Below are 17,369 nucleotides of genomic sequence, written 5' to 3'. Positions count from 1 at the left end.
TGCAAATTCATACACACACACATAAACACACACACACACACACACCCAACCCCACCACCACTACCACCACCACCACAACAATAAAATCTCATGAATTGGGGGAACTTCATTTATGCTTACACTGGGGGAGAAGTCTGCCAAAGAAAATTAATAGAAGATGCTAAGAAGGTTTAAATGATTTAAGAGGAGGAACTATTTAAGAGAAGGAACAATTCATGTGCTAATTATCAGCAAACCTTAACTCTCCATTAGATTTAAGCAGGAGCCCTACTTAGCACCATTTTATGAGCCATTACTGTGAGTTACTATCTCTACTTAAAAGTAATGAAATAGCATGTCTTAAAAAAAAATAGTGTGATTCAAATCCTCCACTAATTCTGACTATTCTTTTCTCTAATTAGTCTGAATTAATGAGGTTCTACTGCATTATTGATGTTGTTTTAATCTTGGGAAGTAATTATGTTATGGAATGCCTACTTTTGCTTCAGACTTATGTTAAAATGAAAGTAAAACATATACATTACCAAAAAAAAAATCTCCCCCAGAAAAACTGGTTTATTTTGAGGATGTTGGGAGGAGGGGACTCATTGAATCAATCTTAAGTGAACAGCCACACCACAAATTAGAAGAATGGATTGGGTGTGGCTGAAATTTCCGAACTCAGTTTTCAAAAGAGAAGTTTACAAAGTGTCAACACTTATATCCATTCTTCTGAATTTCAAAGTTTCTTGGTTTTTCCCTCAGCTCCATTCAACAAGGGCCAAGTATGTGTGAAAACCTCAGAGGCTCATAGTTGTAGAGCTGGAAGGGACCATAGGGACCATCAACTCCAATCCCCTCATTTTAGATAATCTCTGAGCAGAGAAGTTAAGGGACTTGTTCAAAGTCGCACAGGAAACAGAATGTGGCAGATTTCATATTTAAATTCAGGTCCTGGGGCAGCTAGGTGGCGCAGTGGATAGAGCACTGGCCCTGGAGTCAGGAGGACCTGAGTTCAAATCCGGCCTCAGACACTTAACACTTACTAGCTGTGTGACCCTGGGCAAGTCACTTAACCCCAATTGCCTCACAAAAACAAAACCAAAAAAATTCAGGTCCTGTCACTCCATTCCTATCAGCCCAGCCCTTTCTACCACATCATGCTCTGCCCCCCCCCCACCTACTGTGTCAGATGTTGCAGCTATCAGAGCTTTCACTCCATGCCTAGGAAGCTCTGTCCCTCCTCACCCCTGCCTCCTGGCTTCCTTCAGGTCCCAACTGAAACTGCATATTCTACAGGATCTTTCTTGATCCCCCTTGATGCTAGTGTTTTCCCTCTGTTGATTATGTCTACTTTATCCTGTATATGGAGTGTTCTCACATAGTTGTTTTGCATGTAGTTTCTCCCATTAGACCGTGAGCTCCTGTCTTTCTTTTGCCTTTCTTTTATATCCCCAGTGTAACAGCATAGTGTTTGGCACATGGTAGGCACTTAATAAATGCACACTGACTGCTTACTGATTGACACAACTAAGTACAGGGAAAGTAATTTCTAGGTGGAGAGCCTCTTCAGAGGAAGCTAACAACTAGGGACTAGATGGGGCATCTGATCTATGTACCCATCCCCCTTATTCAAATAGTTCTTTAGAGAATCAATTTGCATAGCAGAAAAAAATGGACTTAACCTAATACTGTGAAGTTTGGAATAAAAAAATAAATGTTACCTGAATGCAAGGTTGACTGAGTTACTTCCATTCTGTTGCTGACTAAATAACAAAATCCGCCTCCATTACCTCAAACCTGCTTATGCTAAACACACAAAACCTTGCTATATAGGGTATTCTTTATATATCCTCGATCCACAGATGTAGTATCCAACAGACAACTAGGCACTTAACAGGCCGGCTTTATTATGGGGACAGACTGTAACCCATTGGTCCATCCAAATGCTACAGAAATGGTACTGTGTGTGTACCCTAAACAAAGCCAAAAAAAGCCTTATAAACCAAATCTGAGACTATAAGCCAAATGACCCTATGAAGCCAAAACTGCTATGAGCAGTCTTTCTGCTAATAAATTTATTTTCCTTTCACTTTGGCTACTCACGCGAAATTGTTCCAAAGCTTTCAAGGAACACAGGCTGAAAATTCCCCAGCATATAAATGTACCCAAAACATACCTTGGACGTCAAGACCCATAAATAAGACAATAGGGGCAGCTAGGTGGTGCAGTGGATAAAGCACCAGCCCTGGATTCAGGAGGAATCTTATACACACACACACACACACACACACACACACACACCTGAGTTGAAATCCAGCTTCAGACCCTTGACACTTACTAGTTGTGTGACCCTGGGCAAGTCACTTAACCCTTATTGCCCCACCCCCAAAAAAATGAAAGAAAGAAGGAAGGAAGGAAAAAAAGAAAGAAAGAAAGAAAGGAAGGAAGGAAGAAAGAAAGAAAGAAAGAAAGAAAGAAAGAAGGAAAAAAGGAAGGAAAGCATAAGTACAGCGGGGAATTAGTGAAACCTGAATGCAGCTTTAGGAAAACCCATCTCATTTTTTTCTTATTGTTTAGTATTTTATTTCCCCCAATTACATGTAAAAACAATTTTTTTTAAAGTGAGGCAATTGGGGTTAAGTGACTTGCCCAGGGTCACACAGCTAGTAAGTGTTAAGTGTCTGAGGCCGGATTTGAACTCAGGTCCTCCTGAATCCAGGGCCTGTGCTCTATCCACTGTGCAACCTAGCTGCCCCGTAAAAACAATTTTTAACATTAGTTTTAAAATTTTTTTCATTCCAAATTCTCTCCCTTCCTCCCTCTTTATCCCATCACTAAGAAGGCAGGCAGTTCGATATAGGTTATACATGTGTAATCATGTAAAATACATCTCTCTATTGGTTATGTTGAGAAAGAAAATATACCAAAAAAAAGAAAGCAAAAACCTCAAAAAAAGTAAAGAGTAAAAAAAGTATGCTTCAATCAGACAGACAGCATCAGCTCTTTCTCTGGGGATGGAGAGCATCCCTCACCATAAGTCCTTTAGAGTTGTTCCAGATCATTGCATTGCCAAGAATAACCAAATCATTCACATGATCATCTTACAATACTGCTGTTACATTTCATTTTGCATCAGCTTATGTCTTTCCAGAAAACCATCTCATTTAATAAAGAAAAGAGACAATGCCAGGCCTTCCTAGCTCCAAGTTACTCCCTGGTTGTAAGTCAGGTCCCTTAACATTTAGGTCATTGGAGTTTCTTCCACCACAACAACTCTTACCGAGAAATGTCCCAGATTTGTTTTGCATGTGTAGCCCCAAACCTAGAAAGTGTGTGTGTGTGTGTGTGTGTGTGTGTGTGTGTGTGTGTGTATAAGAGCATTGAGCCTGGAGTCAGGAAGACCTGAGTTCAGATCTGGTCTCAGATACTAGCTGTGTGACCCTGGGCAAGTCACTTAACGTCTGTTTACCTTAAACCACTGGAGAAGGAAATGGCACACCACTCCAGTATCTTTGCCAGGAAAAGCCCATGGACAACATTGGTGTGCTATGGTCCACAGGTCATGAAGAGTCAGACACAAAAGTGAACAAATGAACAACAAATATTTACATTATGAACTAAGCATCATAAAAATCTTTGAACAGTCCTTTGGAAGAATCATTCTTCCTCTACTTACCTATAATAAATCAACATAATCTAGACATTCAAAATACTTTTAAGTACCAAAGGTCATTGCTGTATGGAGACTAGAAAAGCTCATTGATCTGATGTGGAGATAAAGGCTTCGAAGCCCTCTTGAGTCATCCTTATTCTCTGGAATGAATGAACACTCTAGTAATTGGGGACGGAGTTTCTGCAGAAATCTTTCAAGATCCTTCCCCAAAGAGAAAGGTGAAATTAACTTCTTGAAGATTGGGATCTGTGTGCATACGTGCATGTGTGTAGTTTCTTTGATTAGCCTTATGATTTTATAAATGGAAAGCGTTCCAAGTGAGGAACTCTCCCGATGCTCTTCAGCATCTTCTGGGCAACCTGCAGTCTTGGAGGGTTGCCTGGGCAAGAATGATTAGTTTTGGGGCAGCTAGGTGGCGCAGTGGATAGAGCACTGGCCCTGGAGTCAGGAAGACCTGAGTTCAAATCCGGCCTCAGACACTTAACACTTACTAGCTGTGTGACCCTGGGCAAGTCACTTAACCCCAATTGCCTCACAAAAACAAAACCAAAAAAATTCAGGTCCTGTCACTCCATTCCTATCAGCCCAGTCCTTTCCACCACATCATGCTCTGCCCTCCCCCCCACCGCCCCTACTGTGCCAGATGTTGCAGCTATCAGAGCTTTCACTCCATGCCTAGGAAGCTCTGTTCCTCCTCACCCCTGCCTCCTGGCTTCCTTCAGGTCCCAGCTAAAATTCCATATTCTACAGGATCTTTCCTGATCCCCCTTGATGCTAGTGTTAAGTTAACCCCAATTGCCTCACCAAAAAAAACAAAAACAAACAAACAAAAAAACCAAACTCAGGTCCTGGGACAGCTAGGTGGCATAGTGGATAGAGCACTGGCCCTGGAGTCTGGAGTACCTGAGTTCAAATCCAGCCTCAGACACTTAACACTTACTAGCTGTGTGACCCTGGGCAAATCACTTAACCCCAATTGCCTCACTAAACAAAAAAAACAAAAAACAAATAGGGACACATTTATATATAAGAGTTATTAGTGCCAGGCACTGTGCTAAGTGCTTTACAATGAATTATCATCTCATTTGATCCTCACAACTATCCTGGGAGGTAGATGCTACTATTGTCCTCATTTTAGAGATTAGAAAGCTGAAGCAGTTAGACTTGCCCAGGGTCACACAGCTAGTGTCTTCTCACTCAGGCCTTACCAACTCCAGACTCAGCACTCTACCCACTGTACCACCTAGATACAAGCATTAAACTCATCCATCCAAACTCTGTACAATGCGATTGAGTTAGCAGGTTGGCAAAAGTCTAAGGAAATAGGGAATGAGAGGATTATGGTGCATATTGTCATCTGGATAGACCAACAGGAAAGAAATAATGCTCGAGACTTACCATTTGGGCCTGGTTCATGAATTGGATAGTTTTCCTAAAGGAAACAAAATACAATATATTCAGCATCCATTGTCATCAGGGTAATAATAATAATAATTAATATTGAGGTAGTGCTTCAAAGTATTCCACGTGCACTTGGTCCTTGATACAACCCTGTGAGCTAGAAGTTATTATTACCCCCATTTTACAGATAAAGAAGCTGAGGCTCAGAGACCAATCACAGAGCTAGTAAAAGTCCAAGGGAGGATTTGAATAAGCATTTTCCTGACTCAAAATTCCAGTTACATATAAGGGTAGTTTTCAAACATTCATTTTCATAAGATTTAGAGTTCCAAATTTTTCTCCCTCCCTCCCTTTCTTCCCCCCTCCACAAGAACACAAGCAGGTTATATACGTACAATCCACAAGTGCTCTTTTTATTAGTTCTTTCTATGGGGGTAGATAGTAAGCTTCTTCATTAGTCCCTTGAGATGGTCTTGGATCATTGCATTGTTGAGAGTAGTTAAGTCATTCATAATTGCTCATTGAACAATACTGCTGTCACTCCGCACAATGTCCTCCTAGCTCTGCTCACTTCACTTCATCAGTTCATGAGTCCCAGGTTTTTCTGGGATCATCCTGTTGGTCATTTCCTATAGCACAAGACCATTCCACTACAATCATATACCATAGCTTCTTCAGTCATTCCTCAATTGATGGAAATTCCCTTGATTCTCAATTCTTAGCCACCACAAAGAGTTGCTATAAATATTTTTTGTGCAATTTCCTCCCCTTTTCATGATTACTATTGTTAAATGTTTCCCTTCCATCCTCTTCCCTTCCCCATGATATTTATTCTATTATTCATCTTCTTTCATCCTATCCCTCTTGAAAAGGGATTTGCTCCTGTCTGTCCCCTCCCCTAATCTGCCCTTCCTTCTTATGCTCCTCTCTCTTTATCCCCTTCCCCTCCTATTTTCCTGCAGGGTTAGAGAGATTACTCTACCCAACTGAGTGTGTACTTTATTCCCTCCTTGAGCCAATTCTGATGAGATTGAGGTCTTTGAGTCAATTCTGATGAATATTAGGCTCATTTTCTGCCCAGATTAAATAGATTACTCCACCCAGTTGGGAGTGTATGTTAATACCTCCTTGAGGCAACTCTGAGGAGTTTGAGGTCTTTGAGCCTTTTCCAAAGAGTATAAAATTTATTTACTGCCCGGCTCCTCCCCTATCTCTTCCCCTACTCCATAAGCTTTTTCCTGTTTCTTTCATGTAGGATTTCATCTCTGCCCTTCCCCCTTCCCCAGTGCATTCCTCTTACCCCTCTTTCTTTTCACCCCTCAATTTAACCCTAAAGATGTCATCATGGGGCAGCTAGGTGACACAGTGGACAAAGCATCCCCCCTAAACCCAGGGGGATCCCAGCCAAAACCCGTCCTCAGACACAAGACACTGACTCAAAATTCAATGTTCTACCTACTTTACCACACCACTTCTGCTGCTGTTGTGAACATTTTTTCCATGTTTCTGGCTTAGATTGGAGGTACAATGGAAAGGAGGCTGAGTTTAGAGTCAGAAAGTCTGGGTTTGAATCCTCAATCTTACAGAGTGACCTTGGGTTTTATTCTCCTTTGGAAAAAAGATAGCTGGACCGATTTTTATGCATCCTTCTCAGTTTAAGATCATATAATCCCATCTGTGCGGCCCTGGGTAAATCACTGAACCTCTCTGGATCTGTTTCTTCATCTGTAAAAAGAGGGGGTCAGACCAGATGGCCTTTGAGGGTCCATTTGGCCCTACATCTACAATAAATCCTATTTTCATTAAACCATTTCTTCCTGTGAGAGACAAGCAGCTCTCGAGATGACATTATTGTTGGATGGATGCCCAATGTGTTCAAATTTCAGACTGCAAAAGCAGTTGATGATTCAAAGTCAGCCTGGGGGGATATAGTAGCAACACTCTGGCAAGGTTTGTTCTGCAATTTAACCACTGGTTTCCTAAATAATGGAATGACTGACCTGTAAATAACATCTACCACAGAAGGCTCATTAAGTTTTCAGGTAACCCCAAGATAGTGACATCAATATCACTAGGTCCTGGAAATTCAGAGTAGAGGTAGAGGCCTGCAGAGGGCTACCCCTGCTCCCTTGCTACCTGGAGAAGTGCCAACTAAACCACAGAGGGAAAAATGCCTACATAGCTCTTGGGGGCAGTCCAACCCTGGTTGTAGGGACAGGCACAGGAGGGGCTGATAAGTGAAGAAGCTCCAAATACCAATCGCTCTTCCGCCCACCTCTGAAAACTGCCTGGGGCTCAGAGGAATCAATCAGGTGAGTGCACCTGTTTTCTCTGTTCACCTCCCCCACACTTCCATCTCCTTCTCAAAACTCCCCTGAATTCAGCTATCTCTAGCAGGAACAAGCCTTGGGATTGTCCAAGGGTCTTTTCCAGCTCAGGATCCCTCCCTTTTGGAAAAAAAAAATATTAATAGTCATAGACAAGCATTTATTTGTTTGGTCTCTTCATATTTTCATTGGGCTGGAACCAATGACCATGCTTTACATAATTATAATTTCAAATAGTGAGAATTCAAATAAATGAGACCACTTGAGGGAATTCTCTATTTGAACTAATCATAAGGACCAAGCTGTATAGGTGGCACTTTCTCTCTAGAACAGAAATTTTAAAAATGGAAAAAGGATCAGTCCCGGCTACCTACCTACCTCAGTGAGGTTTATTAAGCCAGGCACTGTGCTAGGTACTGGGAGTTAAAAAAAAAAAGTAACTAAATACAAACAAGATATATACAGGATAAATTGAGGGTAATTTCAAAGGAAGATATTAAGATTAAAAAAAAAACTGGAAAAGGCTTCCTGCTTTAACTCCCTTGCAGATTAGTGAATGTGGGTAGACAGCTGGTTATTTATTCTGCCCCTTATCTCCCAAAATATCCAGGCCACACTTTAGCATCTGAAATTAAAAAAAATTTTTTTTTTTAGTGAAGCAATTGGGGTTAAGTAACTTGCCCAGGGTCACGAAGCTAGTAAGTGTTAAGTGTCTGAGGTCAGATTTGAACTCGGGTCCTCCTGACTCCAGGGCCGGTACTCTATCCACTGTGCCACCAAGTTGCCCCAAGCATCTGAAATTTTAAAGGAAGTTTTAGGATTTTTGGCCACCTTCATGAACTAGGGTAATAAGTGAGTCCCATTTACAGAAGGATTTAAAAGGTTTGAGAGGCAGCCTGAAGTAGTGGATAGAGAGCTGGCTTCAGATCAGGAAGACTCTCCAGTCCCACTTCTGACACCATGAGCCTACACCTATCATGTCCATCCTCAGTGTCCATCTGCATTGGCAGAAGCCCCTCACCTATACAGCTTGGTCCTTATGATTAGTTCAAATAGAGAATTCCCTCAAGTGGTCTCATTTATTTGAATTCTCACTATTTGAAATTATAATTATGTAAAGCATGGTCATTGGTTCCAGCCCAATGAAAATACGAAGTGTGAATTGTTTGCACTAAACTTTTTTCTTTTTTTTAGTGAGGCAATTGGGGGTTAAGTGACTTGCCCAGGGTCACACAGCTAGTAAGTGTTAAGTGTCTGAGGTCGGATTTGAACTCAGGTACTCCTGAATCCAGGGCCAGTGCTCTATCCACTGCGCCCCCTAGCTGCCCCTGTTTGCACTAAACTTAAGCCCTAGCAGTCCCAATGTATTCATAGGTCTGGTTCCTACCCTTACAGAGTGCTTCCCTTATAACAATCCAATCAGTTGATGTGAATTTATCAAAGGCCAGGCAGTACACTAGGCTTTGAAATACAAATATAAGTAACAAAATCATCCTTGTTATCAAAGAGCTTAAATTCCAATGGGGAAAACAATTCTGGGGGCTGGAGGTAGGAGTGCATTGAGAAAACAAAATCAGAAAGAAAGGTTAAATGACTTGGAGTAGTTTGTCATTTCTCTCTCCAGTCTATTTTACAGATAAGGAAACTGAGGCAAACAGGGTTAATTAAGTGACCTGTCCAGAGTCACACTGCTTGTAAGAGTCTGAAGCTGGATTTGAACTCAGGAAAGGAGTCCTCCTGACTCCAAGGCCAGCACTCCATCTACTTCAGCACCCAGCTGCCCACAGAACAGCTAGTAAAGGACCAAGTAGGATGTGAGTCCAGAAATTCTGATCCCAGGACCAGCACTCATTTCACTACACTCTACTATAGCCGGAGCTACTCTCCACTCTAGGGTCTGTAGATTGCCTGTGTTATTTATTTTCCCTTTCCCATAAGCTCTGAAATTACTGGTAACTGGGAGCGAAAGTGAAGAATGGAGGAGCCAAAGTGTCCATTTCACAAACACCTGAAGAGATACCCAAGAACTGCTCCCCTCTGGGGCAGAAATCAGAAGGGCAACTGCCTATGTTCTCGCGCAAATCTCACAGCCACAGAGCAATCAGTCAATCAGTAAATATTTAGCAAGCACCTCCTACTGTGCTAAGCGCTGGAGAGATAAAAAGCAAAAAGTCTTACTCTGCTCTCAAGGACATACATTCTAAGGCAGGAGAAGATAGCTGTACAAGTAGGCACATACAAGATACATATGGAGTAGATTAGATAGAGGGAAGCTAACCCTTATAGGATAAAGCACTAACAGCTGGGGAGGGGGCAGTGAGGTGAATTCAGTCTTGAAGAAAGCCAGGGGTTCTAAGAAGCAAAGAAATGAGGAGGATGAGCGATCTAGGGGCCAGTCAGTGCAAAGGGACAGAGAGAGAAGACAGAAGCAGCATCTTGGGGAGAGGGAGCGTGTGTTCCATTTAATGACAATTAGCTCCCAATTCAGAGCCTCACGAGCCTCACATACTGGGTACATTAGATGTCACTGACACCTTACCTGTGACAGTAGCTACCTTTGTAAGGCTCTTTTGAGCGAAGAAGGATTATTATCTTCACTTCTAATCAAGGAAATGCAAACTACCTTATAGACAGTGGTGGGCTCTCCCTACAAAATGTATGCAGGTCATATCTTTAAATTGAATCTGCATTATTAACACCTTCTTACTTTCTTAAGTATCGATGATAAACAACAGATTAAGCCCTGCTTTGTAGCATTTGCTGATCTCCATCCAAGATGTAAATAAACTGTACTGAATATTTAACCATCAGCTCTAAAGAACCACTATGAGCTGGCTCCAGCCCACCTCAGTCAGGGCAGGGACTAATTTTGTTTGTGTATTCCTAAAACCTAGTACTATTTGTGCCATGGGCAACTGTAGGTGTTTAATTGAAATGAATTGTCGGGTTGCTCAAAAGGTAGGGGAGAGAGGGAGAGGTACATTTGAAAAAGAATCAAATATTAGAAAAAGTCACTGGAGCAGCAAGGTGACACAGTGGATAAAGCATTGGCCCTGGATTCAGGAGGAACTGACATCAAATGTGGCCTCAGACACTTGACACTAGCTGTGTGACCCTGGGCAAGCCACTTAACCCTCATTGCCCCACCAAAAGAAAGGGCATCAATAAAATACTTTTAAAATTTAGGGTTGAGGGGCAGCTAGGTGGCGCAGTGGATAAAGCACCAGCCCTGGAGTCAGGAGTACCTGGGTTTGGATCCGGCCTCAGACACTTAACACTTACTAGCTGTGTGACCCTGGGCAAGTCACTTGACCCCAATTGCCTCACTAAAAAAAGAAAAAAAAATTAGGGTTGAAAAGGATCTTCTGATCTCCTTAAGAGGTCATTTGGGGGCAGCTAGGTGGCGCAGTGGATAAAGCACTGGCCCTGGATTCAGGAGGGCCTGAGTTCAAATTTAACCTCAGGCATTTGACACTTACTAGCTGTGTGACCCTGGGCAAGTCACTTAACCCTCGTTGCCACACACACACACACACACACACACACACACACACACAGGTCATCTAATCCAGTCCACTCATCTTAAATATGAGGAAACAGAAACTTCAATTCTAGAAGACAGCTTATAGGATTTAGAGCTGGAGATCACCTTAGACATCATCAATACAATTCCCCCATATTACAGATAAGGAAACTGAGTCTCAGAGTTAAGTGACTTTTATTGTTCTTATTCAGTCATTTCAGTCATGTCTTGACTCTTCATGAGCCCATTTGGGGTTTTGTTGGCAAAGACACTGGAGTGATTGGCCATTTCCTTCTCCAGCTCATTTTACAAGATGAGGAAACTGAGGCAAACAGGGTTAAGTGACTTGCCCAAGGTCACACAATAAGTATCTGAGGCCTCATTTGAACTCAGGTCTTCCTGACTTCAGGCCCAGTGTTCTAACTACTGGGCCCCCTAGCTGTCTGTTAAGTGATTTGCCCAAGGTCATACTGGCAGTAAGTAGAGAGCTAGGATTTGAACTCAGATCCTCTTACTCTTCCAGAGTACTATGATGCTTTTCCAAAGTTACACAGGTATAAAGTAGCAAAACCTGTTGATCATGGGTCCCAGACTCCTTCTAGTCTAGCTAATTCTCCCAAGCACTAAGAGGAGATTTAATAAATTTATTTGGTAACTTCCTCTATCCCCTCCAACCAAGCCCATGCCGGGCACTTTGGTTTTTTGTTGATGCTTTTTTTTCTTTTGGAGAGGGATCATAGTGAAAGAGCATAAGTGATTATCCCCCATCGTGAGGGCATATAAACAGTAGCTGGTGCTTGAGAAAGCCAAACACATCAGTTACTGGGGGAAGGATTCCCCCTTTTAAAAGAATTGCTGGGAAAACTGGAAAGTAATTTGGGAGAAATTAGATTTCCACTAACATTTTATGTAATATACCTCAATAAGTTTAAATTGAATGTGACTGAATAGAAAAGGTGACATCATTAAGAAATTAGGTACTTTTCACAATTATGGCTGTTGGCACAATTCTTAACTGAATATCATCATTACATAAATAACATTTATATAACACTTTGAGGTTTGAAAAGCACTTTACAAATATTATTTCATTTTACTCTGGGAGTCAGGTGCTATTATTAACCCTATTTTACAGATAAAGAAACTGAGGGAGACAGGATAAATATCTTGCCCAGGGTCACTCAGCTGTCTAAGGCAGGATTTGAACTCAGGCCTTCTAGATCAGGTCCAGCTCTATAACCACTATGCCAGCGATTTATTCTTACATAGGATAGAGATCATAAAAAACAAAATGGACAGTTTTGAGTGAAATTTTAAAAACTTTTGCAAAAATAAAGTCAATAAAGACTGAACAAAAAGAAAAAGTATGGAGGAAAAATACTTGCATCAAATATCGCTAAGTCTTATATCCAAGATATTTAGGGACCTAACATAAATCTATAATACCAAGAGCCATTTCCCAACAGAGAAATTGTTAAAGGGTATATAGTTTTCAAAGGAAGAAATGAAAACTACTAATGGCTATAATATGAACAAGCTGCAAATTACTCATAGTAAGAGAAGTGCAAATTAGAACAACTCCAAGGTTTCATTTATCATGTAAATGAGCAAAGATGGTCAAAAACAGGAACAGTCAATGGTGGAGTGGTTGCAGACATTTGGGCACATCAACTCTCTGTTGGCAGAACTCTGAATTGGTCTAATGTCCTAGATGCCAATTTGGAATTACATAATAAAAGTTACTAAATTGTTCATACCATTAAAGGTTGTATACCCCAAAGAAGTCAAAGGCTAAAACAAAGGTCCAATACATATCAAAATATTCACATCAATGGTTTTTGTGGTAGCAAAGAACTGGAAACAAAATGGTTAGCCATCCATTTGAGTATGGCTGAAAAAAACTAGAATATTTTAATGTAAAAATATTATTGTGCAGTCAGAAATGGCAAATACAACGAGCTTAGAGGTGCATGGGAAGATCTGAATGAACTGATAAAAGCACAAAATTAGCAGAACCTGATGAACAATATCCTCAATATAAAATGAAAAGATCACCAAAAGGAAGTTGAATTCTGGGAAACTGAAAAACCAAATGAAGGTACGAGAAAACAGGCAATGGAACATATTTCCCTCCTCATGGAATCAAAGTGAGAGACTATTTAGGACAGCATGTTGTATATGTTGTCAGTTGTGGACACTGCCAGGTGTTTGTGGTTAACTGTTTTTTCTTTGTCACTGGGAGGGTTCAATGTGGAGAAGGGAGGCGTTTCCAGAAATTATTGTGTTAAGACAAAAATGCATCAATAAAACATTATATATATATATATATGCTGTTAAGGGCTAAAATTCTAGCTAAACTGTCTAAAATATCTAATGAGTGGTCGCCAATAAATTATAAGCTTTAGCAAGAGTTAGATTTTTAAGCATTTATTAAGGAGAATAAGAATTTGGTAGAGAGAGAGAAAGGCCTAGATTCCTATCTATTAAAGGGAGAGCACATTTCTAGCTCCCTTCTCCGCCAGAGTCCAGAGGAAAGAGCCTGAGACCGAGCGCCAGTCTCTTCCTTCCTCCTCCCACTAGCCCGCGTCACTTCCTGACTCCTGGTCTTGCCCTCAAAGACCTTCGCTTCATGGGCAGAACTCTTCTACAGTAAGTATCCAGCAGGTGGCATCATTCCAATCGTTACAATGCATATGTGTATGTATTTGACTATATACTATTTATACATACCTATGTATAAATAAGCATATATCATGTATTGTACATGTGTGTATACATACATATATGTGTACACAAATTTATTTGAGGGCACTTTCTTTACATAGACCACATTTCTTGAATACAGGTAAAGAATCAGACTGTGGGACATTGTCGTCCACAAGCCTCAGTAAGCAGCCCCCAGGGTCCTTCTATACCAGAAGCACTTGGGGAATCAGACTGTCGAATATTGGACCTCTGCTTTCTAACTAAAACTATCGTGGAAAGCCTGCACAGTGAAACAGCACAATGTTTGCTCGGCATTTTGCCCATACCAAAGATGCGACAGTGCCACTTTGTGGACACTAGAGGGTACTGTACTGAGAGCCAGCTGGTTTTCCCTACAGCCAGATAAGACCACGAGAGATTAAAAAAATAAGACAAAAGGCCGACAGGTTCTCCCACTCTCCAAGAAGCCTTGAGAGCTTCTCTAGGGCCTTTTCCTTGATCACTTTCATTACTATTATATTTCCAGCTTCCCACCTCAGCAGCAGACAGGTCTGCAGTTTTAGTTCCAATGAAATTAGTTTCCAATGCTTGTAATTATTGAAATTAATATTAATTTCACTAATGAAATCCATTTACAATGGCTATAGGCTCTACTTTTTGCTAGAATGATAGTAGGATCACAGAATGTTAGAGATGGAAGGAACTGTGGAGATCCATTAGATAAGGAAACTAAGGCCCTAAGAACAGAGTTGTAATGAGTGATATCAGGTGAGTTGACAGCTAGCTGGTGCAGTGGGTAGAGCACCAGGTCTGAAGTCAGAACAACCTGAGTTCAAATCCAACCTCATATATTTAATAGCTGTGCAACCCTAACAAGTCACATCACCCTATTTACCTCAGTTTCCTCATCTGTAAAATGAGCTGGAGAAGAAAATGACAAACCACTCCAGTATCTTTGCCAAGAAAACCCCAAATTTACTTGAGGGCACTTCCTTTAAATAGCTCAAGCTCCTTGAATACAGGTAAAGAATTAGATTGTGGAACATTGTTGTCCACAAGGAATCAGACACTTTGAATAACAACAAACCACTAACTCTAAATTCAGCATGCATTCCAAGCAAGGGAGGAAAAGCTTATATATGCAATGCATGTGTATATGCATTTAAATGTCTAATTATGTATATATAGAGTTGCACAAATATGTGTAGACATGCATACACAGATGTGTAAATGTACATACATACATATACAAAGTATTGTGGAAATTTATTTTGATTTGGGGACCCTGCCTTTGGGCTGAGGTGAAAAAGCCTTAGGCCCTCAGAAGTTTTTTCTGTGTAAGAAGGGCTGGTGCCTCTCCCCCTCTGCTTCAGCTGAGCCAAAGAGACCCATGGGCTTTAGGGAGGCCAGGTCAGACGGCTGGGGGCAAAAAGCCCCAGCTCCCTACACCCTGAGGGGAGCTGCCCCGGAGATCCCAGGCTTGTCCTGCCAGGCCCTAGTGCAGCCCATGTGGAGGTCTCAGGTGTGCAGCAGGGGGCACGGCCCCTTGAGCCCCGCTGGGCACAGCCCTAGTGCAGCCAGCGGATTAGCTGGGCATGTGCAGGGGAGTGCGGGGTGGGGGGGCGCAGGGAGCCCAAGGTTTGAGGGGAGAGAAGGAACATATATACAGGGGAGAAGACAGTGAAAGAGGGAGGCCGGAAGATTAAGAGAACAGAAGGAGATGGTACAGGGAGAAGCAGGTTGGAAAAAGGGAGAGTGAATGGACAGAAGCGGGACTGCTACAAGGATGCTAAGGAGACTCAGGCTACGTAAGGAGAGGGGAGACAGAGAAAAAGCTAAGAGCAAGGAGGCTGGAGGAAGCCGGAGGACTAAGAGAACGCAAGGAGGTCTGTGAGAGAGAGACACGCAGGGGTTCAGCAGTACAGAGAGGAAAGTTAGACGGTAAGGGGGGTGGGGTGGACAAAGTGAAAGGGGCTTGGAGTTAGAAGAAAGGAGCTAAGAAGTGAAAGCAAAGCAGGGGAGGTGGAGTGAAGGAGAGAAAGAATGAAAGTTGGAGAAAGCTGTAGCATACCCTAAGGCAAGAGGTGGCAACATTAAAAGCAGACAGGTTGTATAATTTGCATTTCTTAACCCTTATCATTTACATTGATTTTTATAAATAAATTCTGATTTGATTATTTAATTAAGAGGCTTCTTAATCGTTTGCTTATCAATTTGGGAGAAGTATGGAGAAATTTTTAAACGGCCCATATTAAATTAATAGCAGTCAGATAGCCAGCCAGTCAAAAGTCCCCAGATTAGCCCCCCAGGTAGATTAGGCCCTAAATCAGTTAAAATATTTTACATTTGAATGGCAACCTCAGCAGGACTTATGGCCCAATTATAATTTTTTAACTAATAATTTTTCATAAAGTTATAGTTTTTCATATAATCATAATTTTTCATATAAGTACTGTTATAAATTTTTCCAGATTGGTTATAGTTTAACATTTTTTTATAGTCTATTTATTAATTTATTAAGCACCTATCATGTGCCAGGCACCAACCTAAATTTGGGGGTTATGAAGACAAAAGTGAAAGTCTCTCCCCTCAAAAAGAGAACCTATACATATGTAAGTATTTATAAAATAAACACAAGGTGACTGAGTTGGGACACTAGTAGCAGGTAAGGATCAGGGATGGCCCTATGTACCCTTGAGCTGGGTCTTGAATGAGACTAGGGAGCCAAGAGTGAGGCGAGACTGCATTCCAGGCATGGAGGATGTCCAATGCAAAGGTATGAAGATGGGAAGGTGCTGTAAGCAGGCAGGTTTGGATTGTAATGTATAGGAAGGGGAGTAACGTATAATAAGGCCGGAAAGGTAGGTTGGCGGCAGATTACAAAGGGCTTTACGTGTCAAACAGAGTATTTCTATTTTATTGTAGGGCAGGAGTTCTTAACTTTTTTTGTGTCACAGACAGACCCCTTTGGCAATCTGGTGAAACCTATGGATCCTATCTCAGAATGTTTTTAAATAACTGAAGGAAAAGCTAAATTTCTGTCAGAGGTCAGTAAAAGTAACCATGTAATTTGTTTTTCCCATCCAAGTTCACCAATCTCCTGAAATCTATCTATAAACCCTTTGGAGGTTCATGGACCCCAGATTAAGAATTTCTGTTCCAGAAGTGATAGGAAGCCATTGAAATTCATTGAGACAGAAATCAGATGTGGTCAGACCTGCATTTTAGAAAAATCACTCTGGCAGCTGTGCTGAGATGAATTAGACTTGAGTCAGAGACACTAATTAGGAGGCTATTACATGATGTAATCCTGGTTTGGGATATGGTAAAATATCTTTTTTGGGGGGCGAGGCAATTGGGGTTAAGTGACTTCCCCAAGGTCACACAGCTAGTGGGTGTCAAGTGTCTGAAGCTGGATTTGAATTCAGGTACTCCTGAATCCAGGGCTGGTGCTCTATCCACTGCGCCACCTACTGGCCCCCTAAAATATCATTATTTATAAATACTGAATCAAGCAGTCCTCAATCAATCATTCTATTCCTAAATCAGTTTGCTATTCTTTAAAATGAAAATGGAAATGGAGAAAAAAATTCCTTCCTTTACATATCACTTTGGTACAATCAGCATGTGATCAGGTAAAGACTTAAGTGGGCCCTGTGCTAAATAGTTCATGTTTTAAGGGAGGACTATTCTGGGAGAGAAGGGTCTTTTTTTTTTTTTTTTTTGGTGAGGCAATTGGAGTTGTGACTTACCCAGG

At 41.4% G+C, this 17,369-nt stretch overlaps 1 protein-coding gene across 3 annotated transcripts in view; it reads right to left on the bottom strand.

The window, feature by feature from the left end:
* The window catches only part of SORD (sorbitol dehydrogenase), a 73,978-nt gene that overhangs the window by 34,464 nt on the left and 22,145 nt on the right, over positions 1-17,369 (bottom strand). For 2 of the 3 annotated variants that reach the window (XM_043982495.1, XM_043982497.1), the window contains exon 2: positions 5,054-5,087. The exons of the other annotated variant lie outside the window; for it this stretch is intronic. In XM_043982495.1, coding sequence (XP_043838430.1) covers positions 5,054-5,087 — 34 coding nt within the window. The remainder of the gene's footprint in view (positions 1-5,053; positions 5,088-17,369) is intronic. 3 annotated transcript variants of the gene reach the window in all.

Source organism: Dromiciops gliroides, chromosome 2, assembly GCF_019393635.1.
Source record: "Dromiciops gliroides isolate mDroGli1 chromosome 2, mDroGli1.pri, whole genome shotgun sequence".
Lineage (NCBI taxonomy): Eukaryota > Metazoa > Chordata > Mammalia > Microbiotheria > Microbiotheriidae > Dromiciops > Dromiciops gliroides.
Note: the sequence above shows the minus strand (reverse complement) of the source record. Positions and strands in the feature narration are given on the sequence as shown.